This window comes from Bufo bufo, chromosome 2 (assembly GCF_905171765.1).
Source record: "Bufo bufo chromosome 2, aBufBuf1.1, whole genome shotgun sequence".
NCBI classification, from domain to species: Eukaryota; Metazoa; Chordata; class Amphibia; order Anura; family Bufonidae; genus Bufo; species Bufo bufo.
Genome location: NC_053390.1, coordinates 586,202,277 through 586,223,445, shown reverse-complemented (window position 1 = coordinate 586,223,445; position 21,169 = coordinate 586,202,277). Strand labels below are relative to the sequence as shown.

The following is a 21,169-nucleotide window of genomic DNA, read 5'->3' as shown; positions in this document are numbered from 1 at the left end:
GGCAGGTGCACCAAACCGGAGCCTAAGTGGTAAGTTGGAGAAGGTGCGTGCGATTATGTCAAAGGACGCACCAGAGTTGGTTGAGTGGCTCACTCAGTCTTCCGCTTCTGCACCCTCCTCATCCTCTGTATCTGCAACCTCCTCACTCTCTGTTGTGTGCACCCCCAAAGACACCACCACCACCACCATAGCCCCTCCACTCGAGTCAGAGGAATTATTTTCCCATCCATTCCCAGACCTTACCGGTGCGCAGCCATTCTTGGCATTGGCTGAGGAAGAGGAGATGGCAACGGCCGCCACCCAGCAGTCTGACGACAGTACCCAGATCAGCCCAAGGAGGGTGGTCCCCGCTGTTGTTGCGTACTCCGAGATCTCTAATTTCAGTGGTGGTGAAGGTGACGATGATAACATGTCGATGGACATCACGTGGGTGCCCACAAGAGAGGAAGAGGAGAGGAGTTCAGAGTGACAGATGGAGCAGCAGATAGGGAGGAGAAGCAGGCAGAACTCGCAGTGCACAGGAGGCAAAAAAAGCAGACTGCAAATGTATCTGGAGTGAGCCATCCACCATGCATGGTCACATCTTGCGCTCCCAGGACGCCGGCACATGGCTCCGCAGCATGGGCTTTTTTTAACGTGTCAGCTGCTGACAATAGTGTTGCCATCTGCAGCATGTGCTTTCAACACATAAGTCGCGGTAAGCCCAAAACTCACCTAGGGACGGCCACCTTAAGAAGGCACCTGGCCTCCCATCACCGAGCTCAGTGGGAGCAACGCCGTCAGAACCCACAAAGACACACTCCCGGCGCTCCACGTCCTGCCTCTTCTTCTTCTCTCTCCTCCCATTTGTCCTTCACTCCACCTTCCACCGTGCCATCATCGCATTCATCTGGCACAAGGCAGGCTTCCGTGGCCCAAATGTTCACGCGTAAAAAAATTATGACGCCGGATAAACCTCTTGCCCAGCGGCTGACCGCTTGCTTGTCGGAACTGCTAGCCCGCCAACTACTGCCATATAAATTGGTGAACTCTGAGGCCTTTAGAAAATTTGTGGCCATTGGCACACCACAATGGAAGGTACCCGGAAGAAAATATTTCTCACAGTAGGGCATCCCTGAACTATATGGCCATGTTCAGCGGCAATTGAATATATCTCTGGCACACAGTGTCGGTGCCAAGATACATCTGACCACAGACACGTGGTCTAGCAAACAAGGGCAGGGAAGGTAAATAACTTTTGCTGACTCCTCCTTTTCCACTGCTACCGCCTTTTACGCTGCACCCCCCAAGCTTCTCAGAACCTATTCGACGTGCCAGGTAAGACGTTGCCATGCTGTTCTGCGGCTGTTGTGCCTGGAAGCCAAGAGCCACACCGGTCCTGCACTCCTTTCAGCTCTGAGGTCACAGGCCGATCAGCGGCTAACCCCACTTAATTTGACAGTCGGTAAAGTGGTGTGCAACAACAACGGTGCCAATCTGCTGAGCGTGCTGAAACAGGGCAAAATGACACACGTGCCGTGCATGGCACACGTCCTGAACTTAGTCGTGCAGCGATTCGTTGCCAAATACCCTGGGATCCAGGATGTCTTGCGGCAGGCCAGGATAATCTCTGGCCATTTTAGATCTTACACATCCATGGCTCGCCTTGCTGACGTTCAGCGGCGACACCACTTGCCCGTCAGACGTCTGATTTGTGACTGCCCGACGCGCTGGAACTCCACCTTGTATATGCTTGATAGGCTGCTCCAGCAGAAACGTGCCATTAATGACTACCTGTACAAACTCTGCGGCAGGACAGGTTCTGGGGAGCTTGGTTTCTTTTCACTGCGCCAGTGGCTGCTCATGCGCTACGCATGCAGACTTCTGCGACCATTTGATGAGATCACCAAACTGGTCAGTCGCAGTCAGGGCTCCATCAGTGACATCGTACCTTACGCCTTCTTTCTGAAGTGTGCATTGCGTCGTGTCATTGATCAAGCCGTCGATGAGCAGGAGCTGGAAGATGAGGAAATCGCAATGCTGAATGAATTCCCAGGGGGGGCTACTCCATCTGAGACAAGTCAGCAGGAGTCTGAAGAGGAGTCAGAGGAGGATGGTGGCTGGGGGAGGAGGAGCAAGAAGAGCAGGCTTTAAACTTTTCGGGGATCCCTGGTGTTGTCCATGGCTGGGCGATGAGCAGGAGCCACGGCGCTCCACCGCTTCCAATTTAGTGCAAATGGGGGCATTCATGCTCCAGTGTTTGCAGAGGGAACTCCATATAAAAAGCATAAAGGTCAAGGACCTGTACTTGGTGGCAACGTACTTAGACCCCAAACACAAAATGGCGGACATGTTACTAGCATCACAGAGGGCTGTCAGAATGCAGCATTTACAGGCCTTGCTGCGAGAGATGCTGCATTTTGCTGTTGCTGGCAATGGCAGAGGAATTTCTACCCACAGCGAAACAGGTGCGGGTACCAATCCTACTGTGCCTGCAAAAAGAGGGTGGTTTGAAGATGTGTTGGTCACTTCAGATATGAGATCATTCTTGCAGCCAACCCATCGACAGCCGCCCTCTGGATCCAGCTGCAGGGAACTCCTAGACCGACAGGTGTCCGACTACATCGGGTTAACGGCCGATGTGGATGCTCTGAAAAGAGAGGAACCCCTTGAGTACTGGGTGTGCAGGTTTGACCTGTGGCCAGAGCTGGCACAATTTGCCATGGAACTGTTGGCTTGCCCCTCGTCGAGTGCCCTGTCCGAAAGGACGTTCAGCGCAGCAGGGGGGATCATGACAGATAAGCGCACTCGCCTAGCTCACGACTTTAACACCTGTAATGACCACATGTAATTAAATTTCCTTATGCCAGCCCACACATATCCGCCCACCACCCAAAACAAAGAATGGTCCTTGCCGTATGTATATACAGCTGCATAAAAGGCCTTTTATGTCAGGTGAATGCCTAATTTTTGGGGCCTGTACTGGCCAACAGTTACATATTTATCCTGTGACCGCCTAATGTACCTCTAGCCACAGAATCCAAAGTCTTTTGCTGTCAGGTGAATGCCTATTGGCTAATTTTTGGGGCGTGTACTGGCCGACGGTTACATATTTATCCTGTGACCGCATAATGCACCTCTAGCCACAGAATCCAAAGTTCTTTGCTGTCAGGTAATTGCCTATTGTCTAATTTTTGGGGCCTGTACTGGCCGACAGTTACATATTTGTCCTGTGACCGCCTAATGTACCTCCAGCCACAGAATCCAAAGTTCTTTGCTGTCAGGTGAATGCCTATTGCCTAATTTTTGGGGCCTGTACTGGCCGACAGTTATATTTTTTATCTCTAGCCACATAATCACACCCCTGTCTCTCTCCTCTGCCTCTTTATGGTGGCGTATGAACCGCATTCACCATAAGGACCTTTTAATATCACAGGGTCATGTGATTCTGCCCCCTTATACCCTGCATTGTGCCCTCTTACCACACCCTGTGCATTGCCCCTAGTCATTCCCTTTACTGTGTCCTCTTATACCCTTTTATCCGGTCACGGTATAGCGGTGTTATTCTGTCACTGTACAGAGGTGTTATCCGGTCAGTGTATGGCGGTGGTATCCAATAACAGGATGGCCATAACTGTATCCCTTTCTCTACCCACGCCCTCCTTTTTTAGACCTGGCATGAGCTGGAAAAATATGCAGATTGAGGTGCTAAGGACCTTTGCACCACAATCTGTGTCAGAAATACACCTAACATAGACGTATTTCTATATAATAAATGACCACCTAATTGTATTATTATTCAGGGGTAGGGCTAATATCTTTATATTATATAGATTCTGGTGTATTCACTAAGTGGTATTGTAGGAGATAGGCGACCAACAGGACATTTACGTTTAACTATTAAAGTGCTGTCGCTAAAATATGACTTTTATTCAGATAGCTAAAAAGTGTGGATATATTCAGCTCGATGTGTAAATAAAAATATATAAATCGTCCTATGAAGGGTAATCACTTAGGTGTGAGTTTATTATCAACCACTCAGACCAAAACCTAGGGCTGTATATATACTAGGGAGCAGATAGGTAACAGAAGGTCAGGGGGTAGAAATGTAGCAGTAAGCGCTCCCCCACCTAAAATCCCCCAGCATACAACAGGTCACCCAGATACAATGTATCTATCTAAGTCTGCTGCTCTTTGTCTACAGACTAGTGTTATTGGCTATAAATGTGCCTCACTTCTATCATTAAGGCTTCCCCCTATCTCTACAGGGTAAGCCCCCTTGCTCGACGCGTTTCTTAGAATGCTATTAGTTGTGCAATCACATCATCAGGAGCAGTTTTGAAGCTAGTCGACACACAAAGAAACAGAGTGCTGGACACTCTGGTACATAGCGTGCAGACACGTAGCCTGCGGCATTGGGACGGCCGTAGTGCTGCTTCTAAATAAGAAAAAGCCACTCACCCTAGGCCGGCATTAGCGGTGCAGGAGCCAATGAATCAGGGACATTGCCAGTAGTGGGCGCATCCCTGCCTCGTCTATTAACATCGCTGAAGGAGGCATAGGAGGTAAGTATACCTGTACCATCATATCCAAGACATACCATCGCCCATTAGATCCACCGGATGGGTACCCAGCTGGGTAACAGTCAAAGAGTGGAATTAGAATGGTATATTGGCATAGGCATCAAATAAATATATCGCCAATGCCTCAGTGTGTATGTCCTACTGTCCCAGAGGGTACATATCAACGTACACACACTCATGCGGCGAAAGTATAGAAGATGCCCATAAGAGGACTGTAAATGTCACCACATGTGAGATAGATTTACAGAGCCCTTATAAGTTGCATACAACATTACTGACTGCAGCAATTAATAGAACTCGAATGACCTCAGGAAGGCCACAAATACACTAGAGTCACAACATTAGATATTGGGACCAGAGTGTCACAATCATGGGGATAGTCATCATAAACAGCCGAAGATACTGTTCACTAGGAGATATGGCCCATGATAAATATCACTGAATGAAGCTGGTATATGAGATAAATTCATTCAGTCCATGTGGCTTGCCGGTCTGAAGGGTGAAAGTCCTTTGAGCCTCTTTACGGAGGAGGAGATTATCCACATCGCCTCCTCGTGCAGATGTTCTAACATGCTCAATTCCCTGGAATTTGATACAGTCGGTCTCATCCGGGTGATGTTTCACAATATTCTGAGCAATTGGTGTATCGGCTTCATTAGAAATATCCTGCAGGTGTTCACCGATACGGTGTTTGAACTCACGTTTTGTTTTGCCCACATACTGCAGATTACATACACATGTTGCCACGTATACCACTCCAACTGTTCTACAATTGATAAAGGACCAAATCACATATCTCCTTTTCGTAGTTGTGCTTACCACTATCTTCCCTATCTCTATGACTCTACATGCCACACATCCACTGCAGTTAAAATTACCCGGTGGTCTGTTGGGTAGCCACGTACCATAAGATTGCCACCTATACGGAATGTAATGAGTGGATAATCTCCCACTAGGTGTCCTACCTCCGGGTCTGACTGCAGGAAGCCCCAGCTATTTTTTAGAACCTTCAGTATCTCCCTATGCGCTACATCAAAAGTGACAATGATTCTTGCTTTGGAATCATCAGCACTGATAGTTATCGGATTTAACAGACACTCTCTGTTATATGTGGCCGCATGGTGATATGCCTTTCTAAGTGGTTCTGCTGGATAGCCCCTCCGACTAAATCTGGTCCTCAAGTCATTTGCAGTCATCTTAAAGTCGGCCCATTCTGAACAATTTCGCCTCGCCCGCAGATATTTTCTCTTTTAGGGATGCCACGCTTCAATAGGAGTGGATGACTACTCTCCCATTTGAGGAGTATATTGGTGGCCATAGGCTTCCTATACATATTAGTTGTAATTGTTCTGTCTTGGCCAATCTTGATAGAGAGGTTAAGGAATTTCAGTTTGGTGTCATGGATCTGACTAGTAAAGTACAGGCCTAATTCGTTCTGGTTGAGGTCGGACACAAAATCCTCAAAGGCAGAAGTGGTGTTTTCCCACAGTATAAACACGTCGTCGATAAACCTCAGCCACAGCGTAATGGACGAGGTCCATCGACTCATGCTCTCCCCAAAGACAACCTCTCTCTCCCACCAGCCCAGGTAGAGATTTGCGAATGTCGGTGCACACGGAGTGCTGGCGAAAGACCTGCCTATCAAACAGGAATATGTTGTTCTTCAGGATGAAGGTCAGCAACTTGATGACAAACTCATTGTGTGATCTCAGATGTGCCCCCCTTTCTGCCAGAAATGCTCTCACATCCTCTTTCATGTGGGATGGAGCTGTAGAGGGCTTCCACATCTAGGCTGGCAAGGAGTGTGCCACTATCACATACCATTAAGACGTCTGAGTACATCCATTGAGTCCCTTACGTACGAAGGTAAACTCAACACGAAAGGCCGCACGATCACATCAATGTATTTGCTGATCTTCTCCATGAGGCTTCTGACCCCAGACACTATAGGTCTGCCTTTAAGGGGGTTCACCCCTTTATGTGTTTTAGGCAGAGCATAAAAAACAGATGTAATGGGGTTGTCGGGTAACAGGTAGGTATATTTGGTCAAATTAACTAAGCCTTGCCTTTTAGCCTCACCCAGTATCTCTGCCAATTTGATTTTGAGGGCATCAGTCGGGTTCAAACGAAGTTTTGCATAACATGATTTATCATTTAAGATACCCCTGTATGTTTCCCTTCCTAGGACTACTACATTTCCTCCTTTGTCTGAGGATTTGATAATGGTCTCTTTGTTATTCTGTAACAATTCTAAAGCCTCATATTCACCCGGAGTGAGGTTATTCGATCCCTGCTCATATACATGTAATGTCCTTAGTTTATCAGTTACAGTCATAAGGAAGGCGTCCAGGGGTGAGTATTCACTGACAGGTGAAGGGAGGTTTTAAGTAGGTGAAAGGACCAGTACCAATCGGCCTTTGCCCTTCCTCCCACAAATCTGCCAGAAGGCGCACATCAACCAATTCTTCCTTATCTATGCCCAATCTCCGGCATTGGTCACGATCATGAGTGAGGAAGAATTTCCTTCATTTCAGTTTTCTGATAAAGTGGTTGATGTACTTCACCCAGTTAAATGGGTTGTATTTACACACTGGGACGAAGGACAGCCCCTTACGTAAAACTTCCATCTCAGTCGCTGTCAGAGCTGTAAGTCCTCAGTGTGCCTCAATGGAGCTACTGATTCTTTCTGCTCCTCAGGGGATATTCTGTGCCCATTCCTAAAAAAAAAAAACTCTGTCACCCCTGTCAGTTCTACCTCTGCCTCGGTATCTGTTAGGTCGCCAACCACGTCCTCTACCTCTATTGCACCTGGGACCATTGAGTCACTTTTTGGATTACTATATTTTTCCCTTTCTGTTTCCTTTTTTCTTGATGAAACTGGGCAGTCACTGTTGCCTAATTAAGGGACAGTAAGGGGAAGTCTAGAGAGGGAGTACTACTAGTGAGAGTCTCTAGGGATACATAGGGGCAGCGTCCCAGTACCCCTTTCTCTCCACTCTATCCTCCCTCCTGTTCTTTGCCTATTGGATTTTGCACTGTTCTGAAGGTCGCATTGATTTAAGATAATTTTTTGGTGTGTCCTTGCCTTGTTTTTTAAATATTTTTCGGGCTTTTAACATTATATATTAATAAATGTTATGTTACCGCTTACAAATTTGGCCTTGACTACTGGAACTTGGTCGTGTGTGTTTTGTTAGGTGTATAGGAGGGCTAATGTGAAGAACAATAAAGATGAACAAGCTTATACTAAAAAAAAGCCACCACTTACATCATATTTCCTTCAGAACACACACAATACAATGTATTGTATATATCCTATTTAATGATGGGGAGCATGTTTTTGCCATCACTGGGGTGGTGATGTCTCCTGGGCTTTCAAGCTATCAGGTCAAGTATCATATTAACAAAATTAAAAGTACACACAATCTGTATTTCTATCACCTAGGGATAAGAGCTACTAGATGTGTATTGCAGTTGCAAGATTTATCTCCATCTCTCGGAAATTCAGGCCCCAGCTTGCCAGCTGCATTAGAGACGTTTTATAGGACACCTATGTAATTTTGTGTAAAATTGAAGACGCGCACTCACAGTACATCTTGCAAATTGCTCTTGCCAGCCCAGACTTGTCAAAGGCAGAACCCATTTATCAGTTTCCTAAAGAGACTATAACACACAGAAAGTAATCTGGCCCAAGGGTTACATATGTGTAAGTCACTAGCAGTATGCTCAGCTGTAGGCAAGAGGAGCACTTGGCAAATGCTAGAACCAAGCGTTCCTCCAGGCAACATTGTAACTTTTGCTGACTTCAGCACACATAAAATGATGCATAATAATAGCAAATTAAAATGAAAAGTACATCAGTTATACCAGTGTTTATTAATGGTATACAGTGAATTATTAGAACTGCTGGGATATGAAGGTCTTAAAGGGCTTCTGTCACCCCACAAAACTAATTTTTTTTTTTTGGATAGTTACATTCCTTATAGTGCGATATAGGAGAATATAATCTTATCACTTTCATGCGGCCGTTTCTTTAGAAAACGAAGTTTTATAATATGTAAATCAAGGTCTCTACCAGCAAGTAGGGCGTCTACTTGCTGGTAGCCGCAGCAGAAAACCGCCCCCTCGCCGTGTTGATTGACAGGGCCAGCCGTGATCTCCTCCTCCGGCCGGCCCTGTCAGTATTTCAAAAATCGCGCGCCTCTGTTCATTCAGCGCAGGCGCTCTGAGATGAGGAGGCTCGTCTCCTCAGAACTCCCTCAGTGCGCCTGCGCCGATGACATCACCGAAAGAGAAGACGTCATCGGCGCAGGCGCACTGAGGGAGTTCTGAGGAGACGAGCCTCCTCATCTCAGAGCGCCTGCGCCGAATGAACAGAGGCGCACGATTTTTGAAATACTGACAGGGCCGGCCGGAGGAGGAGATCACGGCTGGCCCTGTCAATCAACACGGCGAGGGGGCGGTTTTCTGCTGCGGCTACCAGCAAGTAGACGCCCTACTTGCTGGTAGAGACCGGATTTACATATTATAAAACTTCGTTTTCTAAAGAAACGGCCGCATGAAAGTAAGTGATAAGATTATATTCTCCTATATCGCGCTATAAGGAATGTAACTATCCAAAAAAAAAAAAATGAGTTTTGTGGGGTGACAGAAGCCCTTTAACGGAAAACCATGTGTCAAGGTTAATCTTTCGATAATGTGTGACAATTTTATGTGTTCAGGTATATTATATCCTAAAGTACTGGTTAGGTTATATTAAGTTTTTCACCATTATAATGCTAAACAGTTCTTAGATTGAGTCATTTTCCCCCTTTCATGACCGAGCACATTTTCATTTTTTTTTTTTGTATGTGCAGGATTGTAAGCAATAATTTTTTTGTGTTTGGTTAGTAATATAATGTATGCATCTTTTTTCAGCGAGACATGGGGTTTTTACTTTATGTCTTTATCTTGATGCCTTTTTATCTTTATGCCTTGCAGAGTTACGACCTGCTGGACATTTTAAGTGCAAGACAAGAAAAAAAACGGTTAATGGTTGCTACATGTCCATCACCAAAAGCAAAAATTTCATTCGGCAGCACTTAATTGAAATTAATCGGACTCATTGTGATGAGCATCACATATAAGCAGAAGTCTTTTTGATCAGACTGTGTTCACATTTCTTGGTTGCACAAGGTTTGGCTTGTGCACAGGAGGTTATTCCACTGGCGTTTGCCAGAAGAATGTTTTTTTTGGGAAAGCATAAGGCTTCTTTTTTTGATTCTTGGAGTATTGTGGTAGACTTTGCTGCTCAAGTAGTCATGAAATTAAAAAAGTAAAAAAAAAATAAAGTAAATTTGGCTCTGAAGAAAACCTCCACAGTGTAACGGAAAGCCCATCTTATAGGGAACCTGTCATCAGATCTGACCTATAGCACTATTTACATATTCCTGCTTTTCATGCTCCCATCATTCAGAAAATGGGTTTGTTCAGAATTAAAAGTAGAGTGTTTTTGTTAAAAATCATAGATGATGTCATCTACTGGTAGTTCCTGGAGTCATTGAGGTGTTGTGCTGTCATGGAGACATCCCCTGCTATCCCTTATATCTCCCTCTTTTAAACCTCCCCCTCCTTCTCACAGATATCCCCTTGGATTTCTTACGTCATCATCTGGTAATTCTCTTTGTGCTGCCCTGATCCTGACATGCATCACGTCCGTCCTGGAAAGTTCAGTGAGCACTTGAAGCCAAGGTGCATACACTTCCACTCACTGCACACACGTCCGTCGCTAACGGACAGGCAAAAAATAATTGCTTGGGGCCCCGAGCTGGCCCGGGGCCAAGCAGAGCCGGTGCATGTTTTGCTTCCTTTAAGGCTGCAGCCGCCTGAGCACTCTATAGAGAGCCTCAGGCGGCTGCAGCACTCCTGGTTTCCTCCCGAGTTCCTCCTCTGCTGACTGCTGCTCTGTAGCGTGGCCGAGCTCTCCTCCTCTACCTCCATGCTGTCACTCAGTCCGGCCGGGTACCGCGCGGTACAGGAACAGGGGATTCAGTTTCCTGTTCCCGGCCGGACTGACAGGAAGTGTACACTGAGTGCTCACTTCCTTTTAGTCCGGCCGCGGCCGGGAACAGGAAACTGAATCTCCTGACCTGTACCACGCGGTTCCCGGCCGCACTGAGTGACAGCCAGGACTGGAGGTAGAGAGCGAGGAGCTCGGCCACGCTACAGGGTCCAGGGAAGGAGCCGGAGGACTGAATTAACTTAGGAACTTATCTAAGGTAGGGTAGGGAGTAAAAAAAAAAAAAAAAAAAACAGGGAGGGGGAGAGTAAGTAGGACATTTGTTGAAAATGTTCAAATTTCATGCACATTAAATGCAACAGCAGTATTTGCACTGTAAGCCTCCTTTTTTATTTATATAAAGTGTGGGAGAACTTAAACTGTATGGCTATACTGTGGTTCCTGTAGGCTTTGCGTGCGTAAGGTGGGGAGGGCGTGGGGGGCCTCCATGTCTATTTTGCTTGGGGCCCCCAAATTCCTTCAAACGGCCCTGACTGCACATGTCAAGATTGTGGCAATCCAAGGATGTCTTCTGTGCCTATACAGGGAGTGCAGAATTATTAGGCAAGTTGTATTTTTGAGGATTCATTTTATTATTGAACAACAACCATGTTCTCAATGAACCCAAAAAACTCATTAATATCAAAGCTGAATATTTTTGGAAGTAGTTTTTAGTTTGTTTTTAGTTTTAGCTATTTTAGGGGGATATCTGTGTGTGCAGGTGACTATTACTGTGCATAATTATTAGGCAACTTAACAAAAAACAAATATATACCCATTTCAATTATTTATTTTTACCAGTGAAACCAATATAACATCTCAACATTCACAAATATACATTTCTGACATTCAAAAACAAAACAAAAACAAATCAGTGACCAATATAGCCACCTTTCTTTGCAAGGACACTCAAAAGCCTGCCATCCATGGATTCTGTCAGTGTTTTGATCTGTTCACCATCAACATTGCGTGCAGCAGCAACCACAGCCTCCCAGACACTGTTCAGAGAGGTGTACTGTTTTCCCTCCTTGTAAATCTCACATTTGATGATGGACCACAGGTTCTCAATGGGGTTCAGATCAGGTGAACAAGGAGGCCATGTCATTAGATTTTCTTCTTTTATACCCTTTCTTGCCAGCCACGCTGTGGAGTACTTGGACGCGTGTGATGGAGCATTGTCCTGCATGAAAATCATGCTTTTCTTGAAGGATGCAGACTTCTTCCTGTACCACTAAAAGCCAAACAAGTGGAATGTTTATATCAGGGCCGGTCATTCATCTTGCCACCATGTCTTCAGGTACGTCCTGTACTTAGCGCGGTCCCATGCTACGTGCGGGGTACCCCTGTATGTATCCACGCTGGGTCCCTTGTACTTAGGCGCACGTTAGTTATGGTTTAATTTCAGCCTAGTGATTTTGTATTTATCATATTACTGTTTTTGGCTGATTGTGATATCTACATCATACCGCGTATGTTAGCTACGACTCTGGGGTTACTATATTTGGTCTGTGGTACTTGTGTACCATACCCTTATTGGGGAGACCATACATGTGATATTCATCTGGTTTCCCAGAGTCTTAGCTTTTGCTTTATTGGTCGTACCTATTTTGTGCTTTACATTGCGCAAGAACTGTGCCTTATCTTGCGCAGTCCTACGGTGGTTCCTTTGAATCTACTTACCCTGTGCTTCTCCGTGTACTGTATTACATCCTGTTGCTCTCCATTATTTATATTTTATAATAAATGATACCTTTTGATATAAACATTCCACTTGTTTGGCTTTTAGTTTACTCTGGATGTGGTACAAGTGGTCATTATAGCTGTCTAAGTTGACAGAGCTGCCTTTTTGTAGGTTAATATTCTTCCTGTACCACTGCTTGAAGAAGGTGTCTTCCAGAAACTGGCAGTAGGACTGGGAGTTGAGCTTGACTCCATCCTCAACCCGAAAAGGCCCCACAAGCTCATCTTTGATGATACCAGCCCAAACCAGTACTCCACCTCCACCTTGCTGGCGTCTGAGTCGGACTGGAGCTCTCTGCCCTTTACCAATCCAGCCACGGGCCCATCCATCTGGCCCATCAAGACTCACTCTCATTTCATCAGTCCATAAAACCTTAGAAAAATCAGTCTTGAGATATTTCTTGGCCCAGTCTTGACGTTTCAGCTTGTGTGTCTTGTTCAGTGGTGGTCGTCTTTCAGCCTTTCTTACCTTGGCCATGTCTCTGAGTATTGCACACCTTGTGCTTTTGGGCACTCCAGTGATGTTGCAGCTCTGAAATATGGCCAAACTGGTGGCAAGTGGCATCTTGGCAGCTGCACGCTTGACTTTTCTCAGTTCATGGGCAGTTATTTTGCGCCTTGGTTTTTCCACACGCTTCTTGCGACCCTGTTGACTATTTTGAATGAAACGCTTGATTGTTCGATGATCACGCTTCAGAAGCTTTGCAATTTTAAGAGTGCTGCATCCCTCTGCAAGATATCTCACTATTTTGACTTTTCTGAGCCTGTCAAGTCCTTCTTTTGACCCATTTTGCCAAAGGAAAGGAAGTTGCCTAATAATTATGCACACCTAATATAGGGTGTTGATGTCATTACACCACACCCCTTCTCATTACAGAGATGCACATCACCTAATATGCTTAATTGGTAGTAGGCTTTCGAGCCTATACAGCTTGGAGTAAGACAACATGCATAAAGAGGATGATGTGGTCAAAATACTCATTTGCCTAATAATTCTGCACGCAGTGTACAAGATTTTTCATGGCCAAGTACTGAAGTACGAAAGCCAAGGGGAGGTCTGTGAGAGGGAGGGGGAAGTTTAAGGAAGTGAGATCTAAAAAGGAAATAGAAAGCATCATGTTACTGAAAGTCAATGGGACTATTCTTTAATTGTACTATGCAATTATAACAAGTTAGCTTCTGCAGATAAATTCACCCTCATCCGGAAATTTTGATAGGGAGGCAAGTGAGATAACACTTTTGCTTTTCAAGGTAACAGCAGATGTATTGGCTTTCACCCATCGGCGGTTCCCTCTAAGGTCAATCCACACCTCTAGTACTAGCAAAAAGATAGATACAGGAGAATGGAACAATGATTGTGTGTTAGAGAGGCAGCAATTTAATATGTTAGAATCGGCTTTTATTTCCTGGCTCTCGTACTACACAAGAACTTGTTATACTGAATTATGAGTCGCCCTTTCTTGGAGGAGTCCTGTAATTTATAAGGGTTAGTGCACTCATATAATATGTGGTAGGCAATTAAGAGTGCCGTATTTGTGTGAGGGGAGGCGGGGCGTTCACTATTTAAACCTGGCCCTCCTCCCCCCACTTGTCGGTTCGAACGATTTCGAATCGGCTTGTGGGTTGGTGCCAGAGAAGGGCATGCGTCACTGGAGGATCGGGGGATCGGCTGCGTCGAGCTCGTCGCTACGGTGATTAGGTAGGCAGGGTGGCTTGCACACCCGTCTCGCTATGTATAACATGTGGGGCTGCCGAGCGTGCCGCCGGTCCCCAGCTGCGCTGGAGACTGCCCGCACTCCCGATCGCTTCCGGCACCCCGAGACAGGCACCCCGATCCGCTCCAGGCCCTGCGCTAAGCACCCCCGCTCCCACATGCAGCGTCCCCCAGGCAGGCACCCCTCACCTGTGGCTCAGCAGCGACGGGTCACGACGTCCGCTCGCATACCCTGAGCATCGGTCACGCCGGCCGTCAGCTCCACGACGCAGCGTTATATATCACTCACTCCCGTATCAGAACGTTCCGCCGTAGAGGAAAACGCCGTCCGCTCACACAGGGATCTATTCATTAGCTGCAATCAGTAAGCGGAGGTTCAGCTGCAGGATCAGGGGACGGAAGCCGAAACCTATAGGCGATTAATACGCCGCGGCTTTCCCTGTACAAATAGTCAATAGCGGTGGGCACGGGATGCAATGTTCCACATGGCGGAGCGCAAATCCCTCGCAGCCGATCCTGATGCACGTTCTCCTGGTAATTACAATTAGCGAGGCTGTGAAGGTGGACATGCTTATTCATGTCTAGGAATCCGCTGCAGAATAAACTCGTCTTCTTTACTGCGCCAAACTCAGGCAAGACGAGATAAGCAGATACTCAGACATGTGCACTGTATAACAAGTTATGATTTCAATGGTTAATTCTAACCTAGAAGGGAATCACTGGCTTGCTGCGCTCCAGCAGGTCCTGGCTTGAGAGAGGGCGGGGGATGGTCGACACCTACAGGCCCATACTGGTACTGCAGTCTTGGTGCAGGGCTCCTCTGCTCAGGCACAGTGGCTAGGTACTAAGGCAGGAGTAAAAAAAAAAAAAAAAATATTTTAAAAAATTTGGAATATGTTCAAGGATCAAATATAAAGAGGGCTTCAAGGAGGGGGGCTGGCCACGTCACTTTGCGCACGCAGCCGGGCCGCCCATAAGCCCATACGGTCAGTCAGGGGGTTGGTTCGGGCGCAGTCACAATAATCCGGTGGTTAGCTAGGGAGCGGTGGCATGAGTGAAGTGTCGCCCAGCTGGCGTGCGCTCACTCACACGTCTGTCCTTGGTTATTCAGGTCCACAGGTGGGGGGCTAACTTACGATACTGTGGGGTTCGTGGCTGTCATGGCCACCAGGTGAGTCAGGGGTGGTGCATGCGGGGGCCAACCCCCTCTTTTCTCCTGCATAGGCTTTGGGGACAGGGGATGGTGGTCTATTATGTCCAGGCCTCTGGCGCATCTCTTACAGGGTGGCGCCTACAGTCGTGGCCTTTGGTGGGGGGGAAAAGAAAAAAAAGAAAAAATTATAATAATGGTATAGATAGGAATGTTGCTTTGCCAGGTCTGTCACGACTACAGACTCCTTATAAAGCCCTGCCACGACTGCAGGCATCAGTCTGTCACGACTACAGACCCGCTCTAAAGCCCTGCCACGACTGCAGGCAACAGTCTGTCACGACTACAGACCCGTTATAAAGCCCTGCCACGACTGCAGGCATCAGTCTGTCACGACTACAGACTCGTTATAAAGTCCTGCCACGACTGCAGGCATCAGTCTGTCACGACTACAGACCCGTTATAAAGCCCTGCCACGACTGCAGGCATCAGTCTGTCACGACTACAGACTCGTTATAAAGTCCTGCCACGACTGCAGGCATCAGTCTGTCACGACTACAGACCCGCTCTAAAGCCCTGCCACGACTGCAGGCACAAATCCGTTACGACTGCAGACTCATTATTAAGACCGGCCACGACTGCAGGCATTAGTCTCATGTCAACAGACTCATGAGGTAATACTACCACGTCTACAGGCGATGGTCCGTTACTGCTACTCTCGATGTAGGGTCCCCTCACGACTATAGGGGCTAGTCGGTCACATCCACAGACTCGGTCGCACTCCCGTTAACTACAGGCACTGGGTGGGCATCTACGGGTAGTTGCGTCACGACTACGCACGTGGGTCAGCCACGGCCTGGGAGGTCAGCCTTCACGGTCACAGGTAGGTCCAGTTAGGCTTCAGTCTCCCAGCGGGTTCCAGTCACAATAACCAGCCCCTAGGTGAGGGGGGGCACTCCCGCACCGGCGCACAATGCCAGGGAGCTGTGCGGCTCCTCACGCGGCACACGGTTCAAACCAGCGGGGGCCGGGGCCCACGGTAAAGGAAGGGCTCCCTCTGATCCGGTGCACATTGCCAGGGAGTGGCGCTGCTCCCCACGCGGTACGAGTGTCCAGCCGGCGGTGGGTCGGCCCTCCCGCACTGGTGCATTCTGCCAGGGAGCAGCGTGAGCTCCCCACGCGGCTGGGGGGTAAGGCTCCTCATCTTCAATAAAGTCTGGCACGGGCCGCCGTGCCGTTAGGTAGGCAGGGATCAGGGGAAGGAGTACTAGGCTCGGTCAGGGGGAGCAGATCATAGGCGGTGGCTGGCTTCCTGCTGCCGGCCGTACATTAGGTTCCAAGGGGGTTATTTAGGCACAAGATGTTAGTTAGTCCGTGCAGGTGATCTGCGTTATACCATGCTCTTCATGCTCGTACTCAGAGCTGTGCCCATACGGGAGCTGCTTAAGTGGTTGATAGTGAAAAAAAAAAAAAAAAAAAGTATATGTGTGTATATATATATATATATATATATATAAAAAAAAAATAATAATAATATATACATTTTTGAGTCTCTCACGCATGGCTTCTCCGTGTTAGTTTTACACATACAGATCTGCCATTAGAGTCTCTCATGCATGGCTTCTCCGTGTGAGTTTTACACATATGACTCCGCCATTAGTCTCTCACGCATGGCTTCTCCGTTTTAGGTTTACACATATGACTCCACCATTAGTCTCTCACGCATGGCTGCTCCGTTTTAGGTTTACACATATGACTCCGCCATTAGTCTCTCACGCATGGCTGCTCCGTTTTAGGTTTACACATATGACTCCGCCATTAGAGTCTCTCACGCATGGCTTCTCCGTTTTAGGTTACACATTTGACTCCGCCATCTGAGTCTCTCATGCATGACTTCTCCGTTTAGGTTCACACATATGTCTCCGCCATTAGAGTCTCACGCATGGCTGCTCCGTTTTAGGTTACACGTATGACTCCGCCATTAGAGTCTCTCACGCATGGCTTTTCCGTTTTAGGTTTACACATAGGACTCCGCCATTAGAGTCTCTCACGCATGGCTGCTCCGTTTTAGGTTTACACATATGACTCCGCCATTAGAGTCTCTCACGCATGGCTTCTCCGTTTTAGGTTACACATTTGACTCCGCCATCTGAGTCTCTCATGCATGACTTCTCCGTTTAGGTTCACACATATGTCTCCGCCATTAGAGTCTCACGCATGGCTGCTCCATTTTAGGTTACACATATGACTCCGCCATTAGAGTCTCTCACGCATGGCTTCTCCGTTTAGGTTCACACATATGTCTCCGCCATTAGAGTCTCTCACACATGGCTTCCCCGTTTTAGGTTACACATATGACTCCGCCATTAGAGTCTCTCACGCATGGCTTCTCTGTTTTAGGTTTACACATAAGACTCCGCCATTAGAGTCTCTCACGCATGGCTTCTCCGTTTTAGGTTACACATATGACTCCGCCATCTGAGTCTCTCACGCATGGCTTCTCCGTTTTAGTTTTACACATATGACTCCGCCATTAGAGTCCCTCACGCAGAGCTTCTCCGTTTTAGTTTTACACATATGACTCCGCCATTAGAGTCTCTCACGCATGGCTTCTCCGTTTTAGGTTTACACATAGGACTCCGCTATTAGAGTCTCTCACGCATGGCTTCTCCGTTTTAGGTTACACATATGACTCCGCCATTAGAGTCTCAAACGCATGGTTTCTCCGTTTTAGGTTACACATATGACTCCGCCATCTGAGTCTCTCACGCATGGCTTCTCCGTTTTAGTTTTACACATATGACTCCGCCATTAGAGTCCCTCACGCAGAGCTTCTCCGTTTTAGTTTTACACATAGGACTCCGCCATTAGAGTCTCTCACGCATGGCTTCTCCGTTTTAGGTTACCCATACGACTCCGCCATTAGAGTCTCTCACGCATGGTTTCTCCGTTTTAGGTTACACATATGACTCCGCCATCTGAGTCTCTCACGCATGGCTTCTCCGTTTTAGTTTTACACATATGACTCCGCCATTAGAGTCCCTCACGCAGAGCTTCTCCATTTTAGTTTTACACATATGACTCCGCCATTAGAGTCTCTCACGCATGGAGATTAAAAAAAAAAATAAAAAAAAATAAAAAAATAAAAAAATTTCCTCACCAGGCCCAGCTGCGCTGGGACTAGTCTCCCATCTCACCATAGCTAAGAGACTGATGGCCAATTCCTTGGCCAGTAATACTCTGAGGGCTTACAAGACAGCTTGGCACCTGTTTCAGAGATATGAGAACACCTACCCGGCCGCTGGCCGGGGACCTATCACTCACCTATTGGGCTTTGTCAGGGTTTTTGCCACTCTCAATTAAACCTGTCCTATAGCATTGTTAACTATACATGGCAGGTATTCAGCACCATTGGTGCAGGCTACATCCGGACCTACCGTCACTCTTCTCCGCCCACCCGATCAAAGCGGCGTTGAAGGGTTTGCGCAAGATGTCTGTTGTGAAACGACATGGGCGTCAGCCATTTACCGGTAGCTTGTTCAGGCCGTGACAGGCAAACTGCAGGGGCAAACCGTTCGGGCCGCAGGTTAGCGCTCTGGTAGAAACAGCCTTGTACCTGGCTTTCCATGGATTCATCAGGTCAGGCGAGCTCATGGGCACCAATACGCTGGCTGGGTGCCTGCGGAAAGGTCAGCTCATCCGGCGCGGGTCCATCTATGTCCTCACCTTGGCCTCGTCCAAGACGTCACGGCCGGGGCAACCAGTGGCGGTCAGATACTTTCCCACGGACAGCAGATGGTGTCCGGTGCAGGCCTTGGAGGCTTGGCTGCGTAGTATTTAGTCCAAGCGGCATGTTCTCCCGTACTCGAACTAGTCAATGCCCGGCTAACCACCGCGGCCTTTCTTACGTACTTTCAGGTTAGTTGACAGGTCCAGGGGTCGGTCCTCGCTGGATCACAGGACATTCCTTCCGCATGGGCGCGGCAGCGGCGGCGTCCATGCATAAGGTGCCAGTACATGTCATCAAACGGTTGGGTCGTCGCAGTTCCGTGTGTTCCATACGTAATATCCCGGATCCTTATACGAAATATCATTGGCTTTCGAGTTTTGGTCTGTAGTTTCTGTTATCAAGTTTTCTAACTCCTATGCATGGTTCTTTTGGCCCCTTTAGGCTACCCTTCGATAAGCAGTTCCGGCATAACTCTGCTGCTTCTAGGTTGGGGGGGTGGAGTATAGGCGTAGGTAGGGGACCCTCTCAGCATGAGCCGATCCGAGCACAAGTGGTAGGCAATTAAGAGTGCCGTATTTGTGTGAGGGGAGGCGGGGCGTTCACTATTTAAACCTGGCCCTCCTCCCCCCACTTGTCGGTTCGAACGATTTCAACCCACCCAGGAGCCCTCCCTTCTTTCAGGTCTCATTATTGGGGTAGCCCCCTTTAGGCTACCCTTCGATAAGCAGTTCCGGCATAACTCTGCTGCTTCTAGGTTGGGGGGGTGGAGTATAGGCGTAGGTAGGGGACCCTCTCAGCATGAGCCAATCCGAGCACAAATATAGTTTACAGTGAAGCCTCACCTCTGGAACCAGTGCAGATGGAGCAGTTCTAAACTTGAGTGTGATATCATGTCACAGCATGATGTCATGTCACAAAAGCCATTGAAAGTCATTGAAAATGTCAACTAAACGCTTTTAGCCACTGCTTACTTAACTTGTTAAGAATCAGGCTGAGGATTGTCGCATCTGTAAGCACACAACCAGTATTGCTATCACTGTATTCCTATAAAAACTGCAGCAGAATAATGTCGGGGAATTTGCATGTGATCCTTCCCGCATACAAAAGGAGCCATATGTAATTAAAAGTTGTTGCTTATCCAAGATGTAACTAAACTGCACCCTCAAATTCACACCATGGAGCCCAAGGTGGCCCAAATAGTCCTTCTGTTCCATATGAGGAAATCCGTCTGATTAAAGACGTGTGAATCGTTGGAGGCTCTCTTTAGATTTTGCATTGGGCCCTGGAGTTTCAAGTCCTAATACTATGAGTACCTCAGCTCTAAAGGTGGCCATACACATTATGTAAAATGGCCGATTTCACCTAAAACGAATGTTCGTGGGATAAAATTTAGCAACAAACAATAGTTTATCCGTTTGATAATAGACCATTATTTTTAGAAAAGAACTTGGCCTTGTTTAATATTTTCGTCCGATTGTCAGACAAAAGACCTTTTGTTCAAAGAAAGATTGTTTGAGAATGAAAGATTTTTTATCCATCAAGCGCTGTTTAACCATCAGCCATTTTATTTAATGTGTATGGCCACCTTAAGCACCTCCATCTAAGTGTTCTCTTTAGGTATAAACATCTTGAAGACCTGTCACTGATTTAATTATTGTTGTAACTCATACTGTAATTGCGTTTAAGACCTGTATTCCCAGGAATTATCTTTCTCCAAAAGCCTTAACATTCTTGTCACAGCTTTAATCGAGGACATATACCAGGTAGTATTAATATGCCCTATGGCTCAGCATTCACTGCAGATAGAGAACTGGTGCCAGGTCCTGCCAGTGCCACCCTTCAGAGTTTCAAAGGCAAAGTGATTGTGTCTGTTGGCCATGTGTCAACAAATGCAGCAGAGGTAAGTCTGAGTAACGTATGTCTTCAACTGTTTCTATAGTAATTACTGTTTCATTCCGCTAATTGGTATTGCCAAGTATATACACTCACCTAAAGAATTATTAGGAACACCATACTAATACGGTGTTGGACCCCCTTTTGCCTTCAGAACTGCCTTAATTCTACGTGGCATTGATTCAACAAGGTGCTGATAGCATTCTTTAGAAATGTTGGCCCATATTGATAGGATAGCATCTAGCAGTTGATGGAGATTTGAGGGATGCACATCCAAGGCACGAAGCTCCCGTTCCACCACATCCCAAAGATGCTCTATTGGGTTGAGATCTGGTGACTGTGG

At 47.1% G+C, this 21,169-nt stretch overlaps 1 protein-coding gene across 2 annotated transcripts in view; it reads left to right on the top strand.

Moving 5' to 3' along the window:
- Nucleotides 1–21,169, top strand: part of TBCK (TBC1 domain containing kinase) — a 444,055-nt gene that overhangs the window by 390,109 nt on the left and 32,777 nt on the right. For both annotated transcript variants that reach the window (XM_040418258.1, XM_040418257.1), the window contains exon 25: nucleotides 20,674–20,833. In XM_040418258.1, the coding sequence (XP_040274192.1) occupies nucleotides 20,674–20,833 (160 nt within the window). The remainder of the gene's footprint in view (nucleotides 1–20,673; nucleotides 20,834–21,169) is intronic.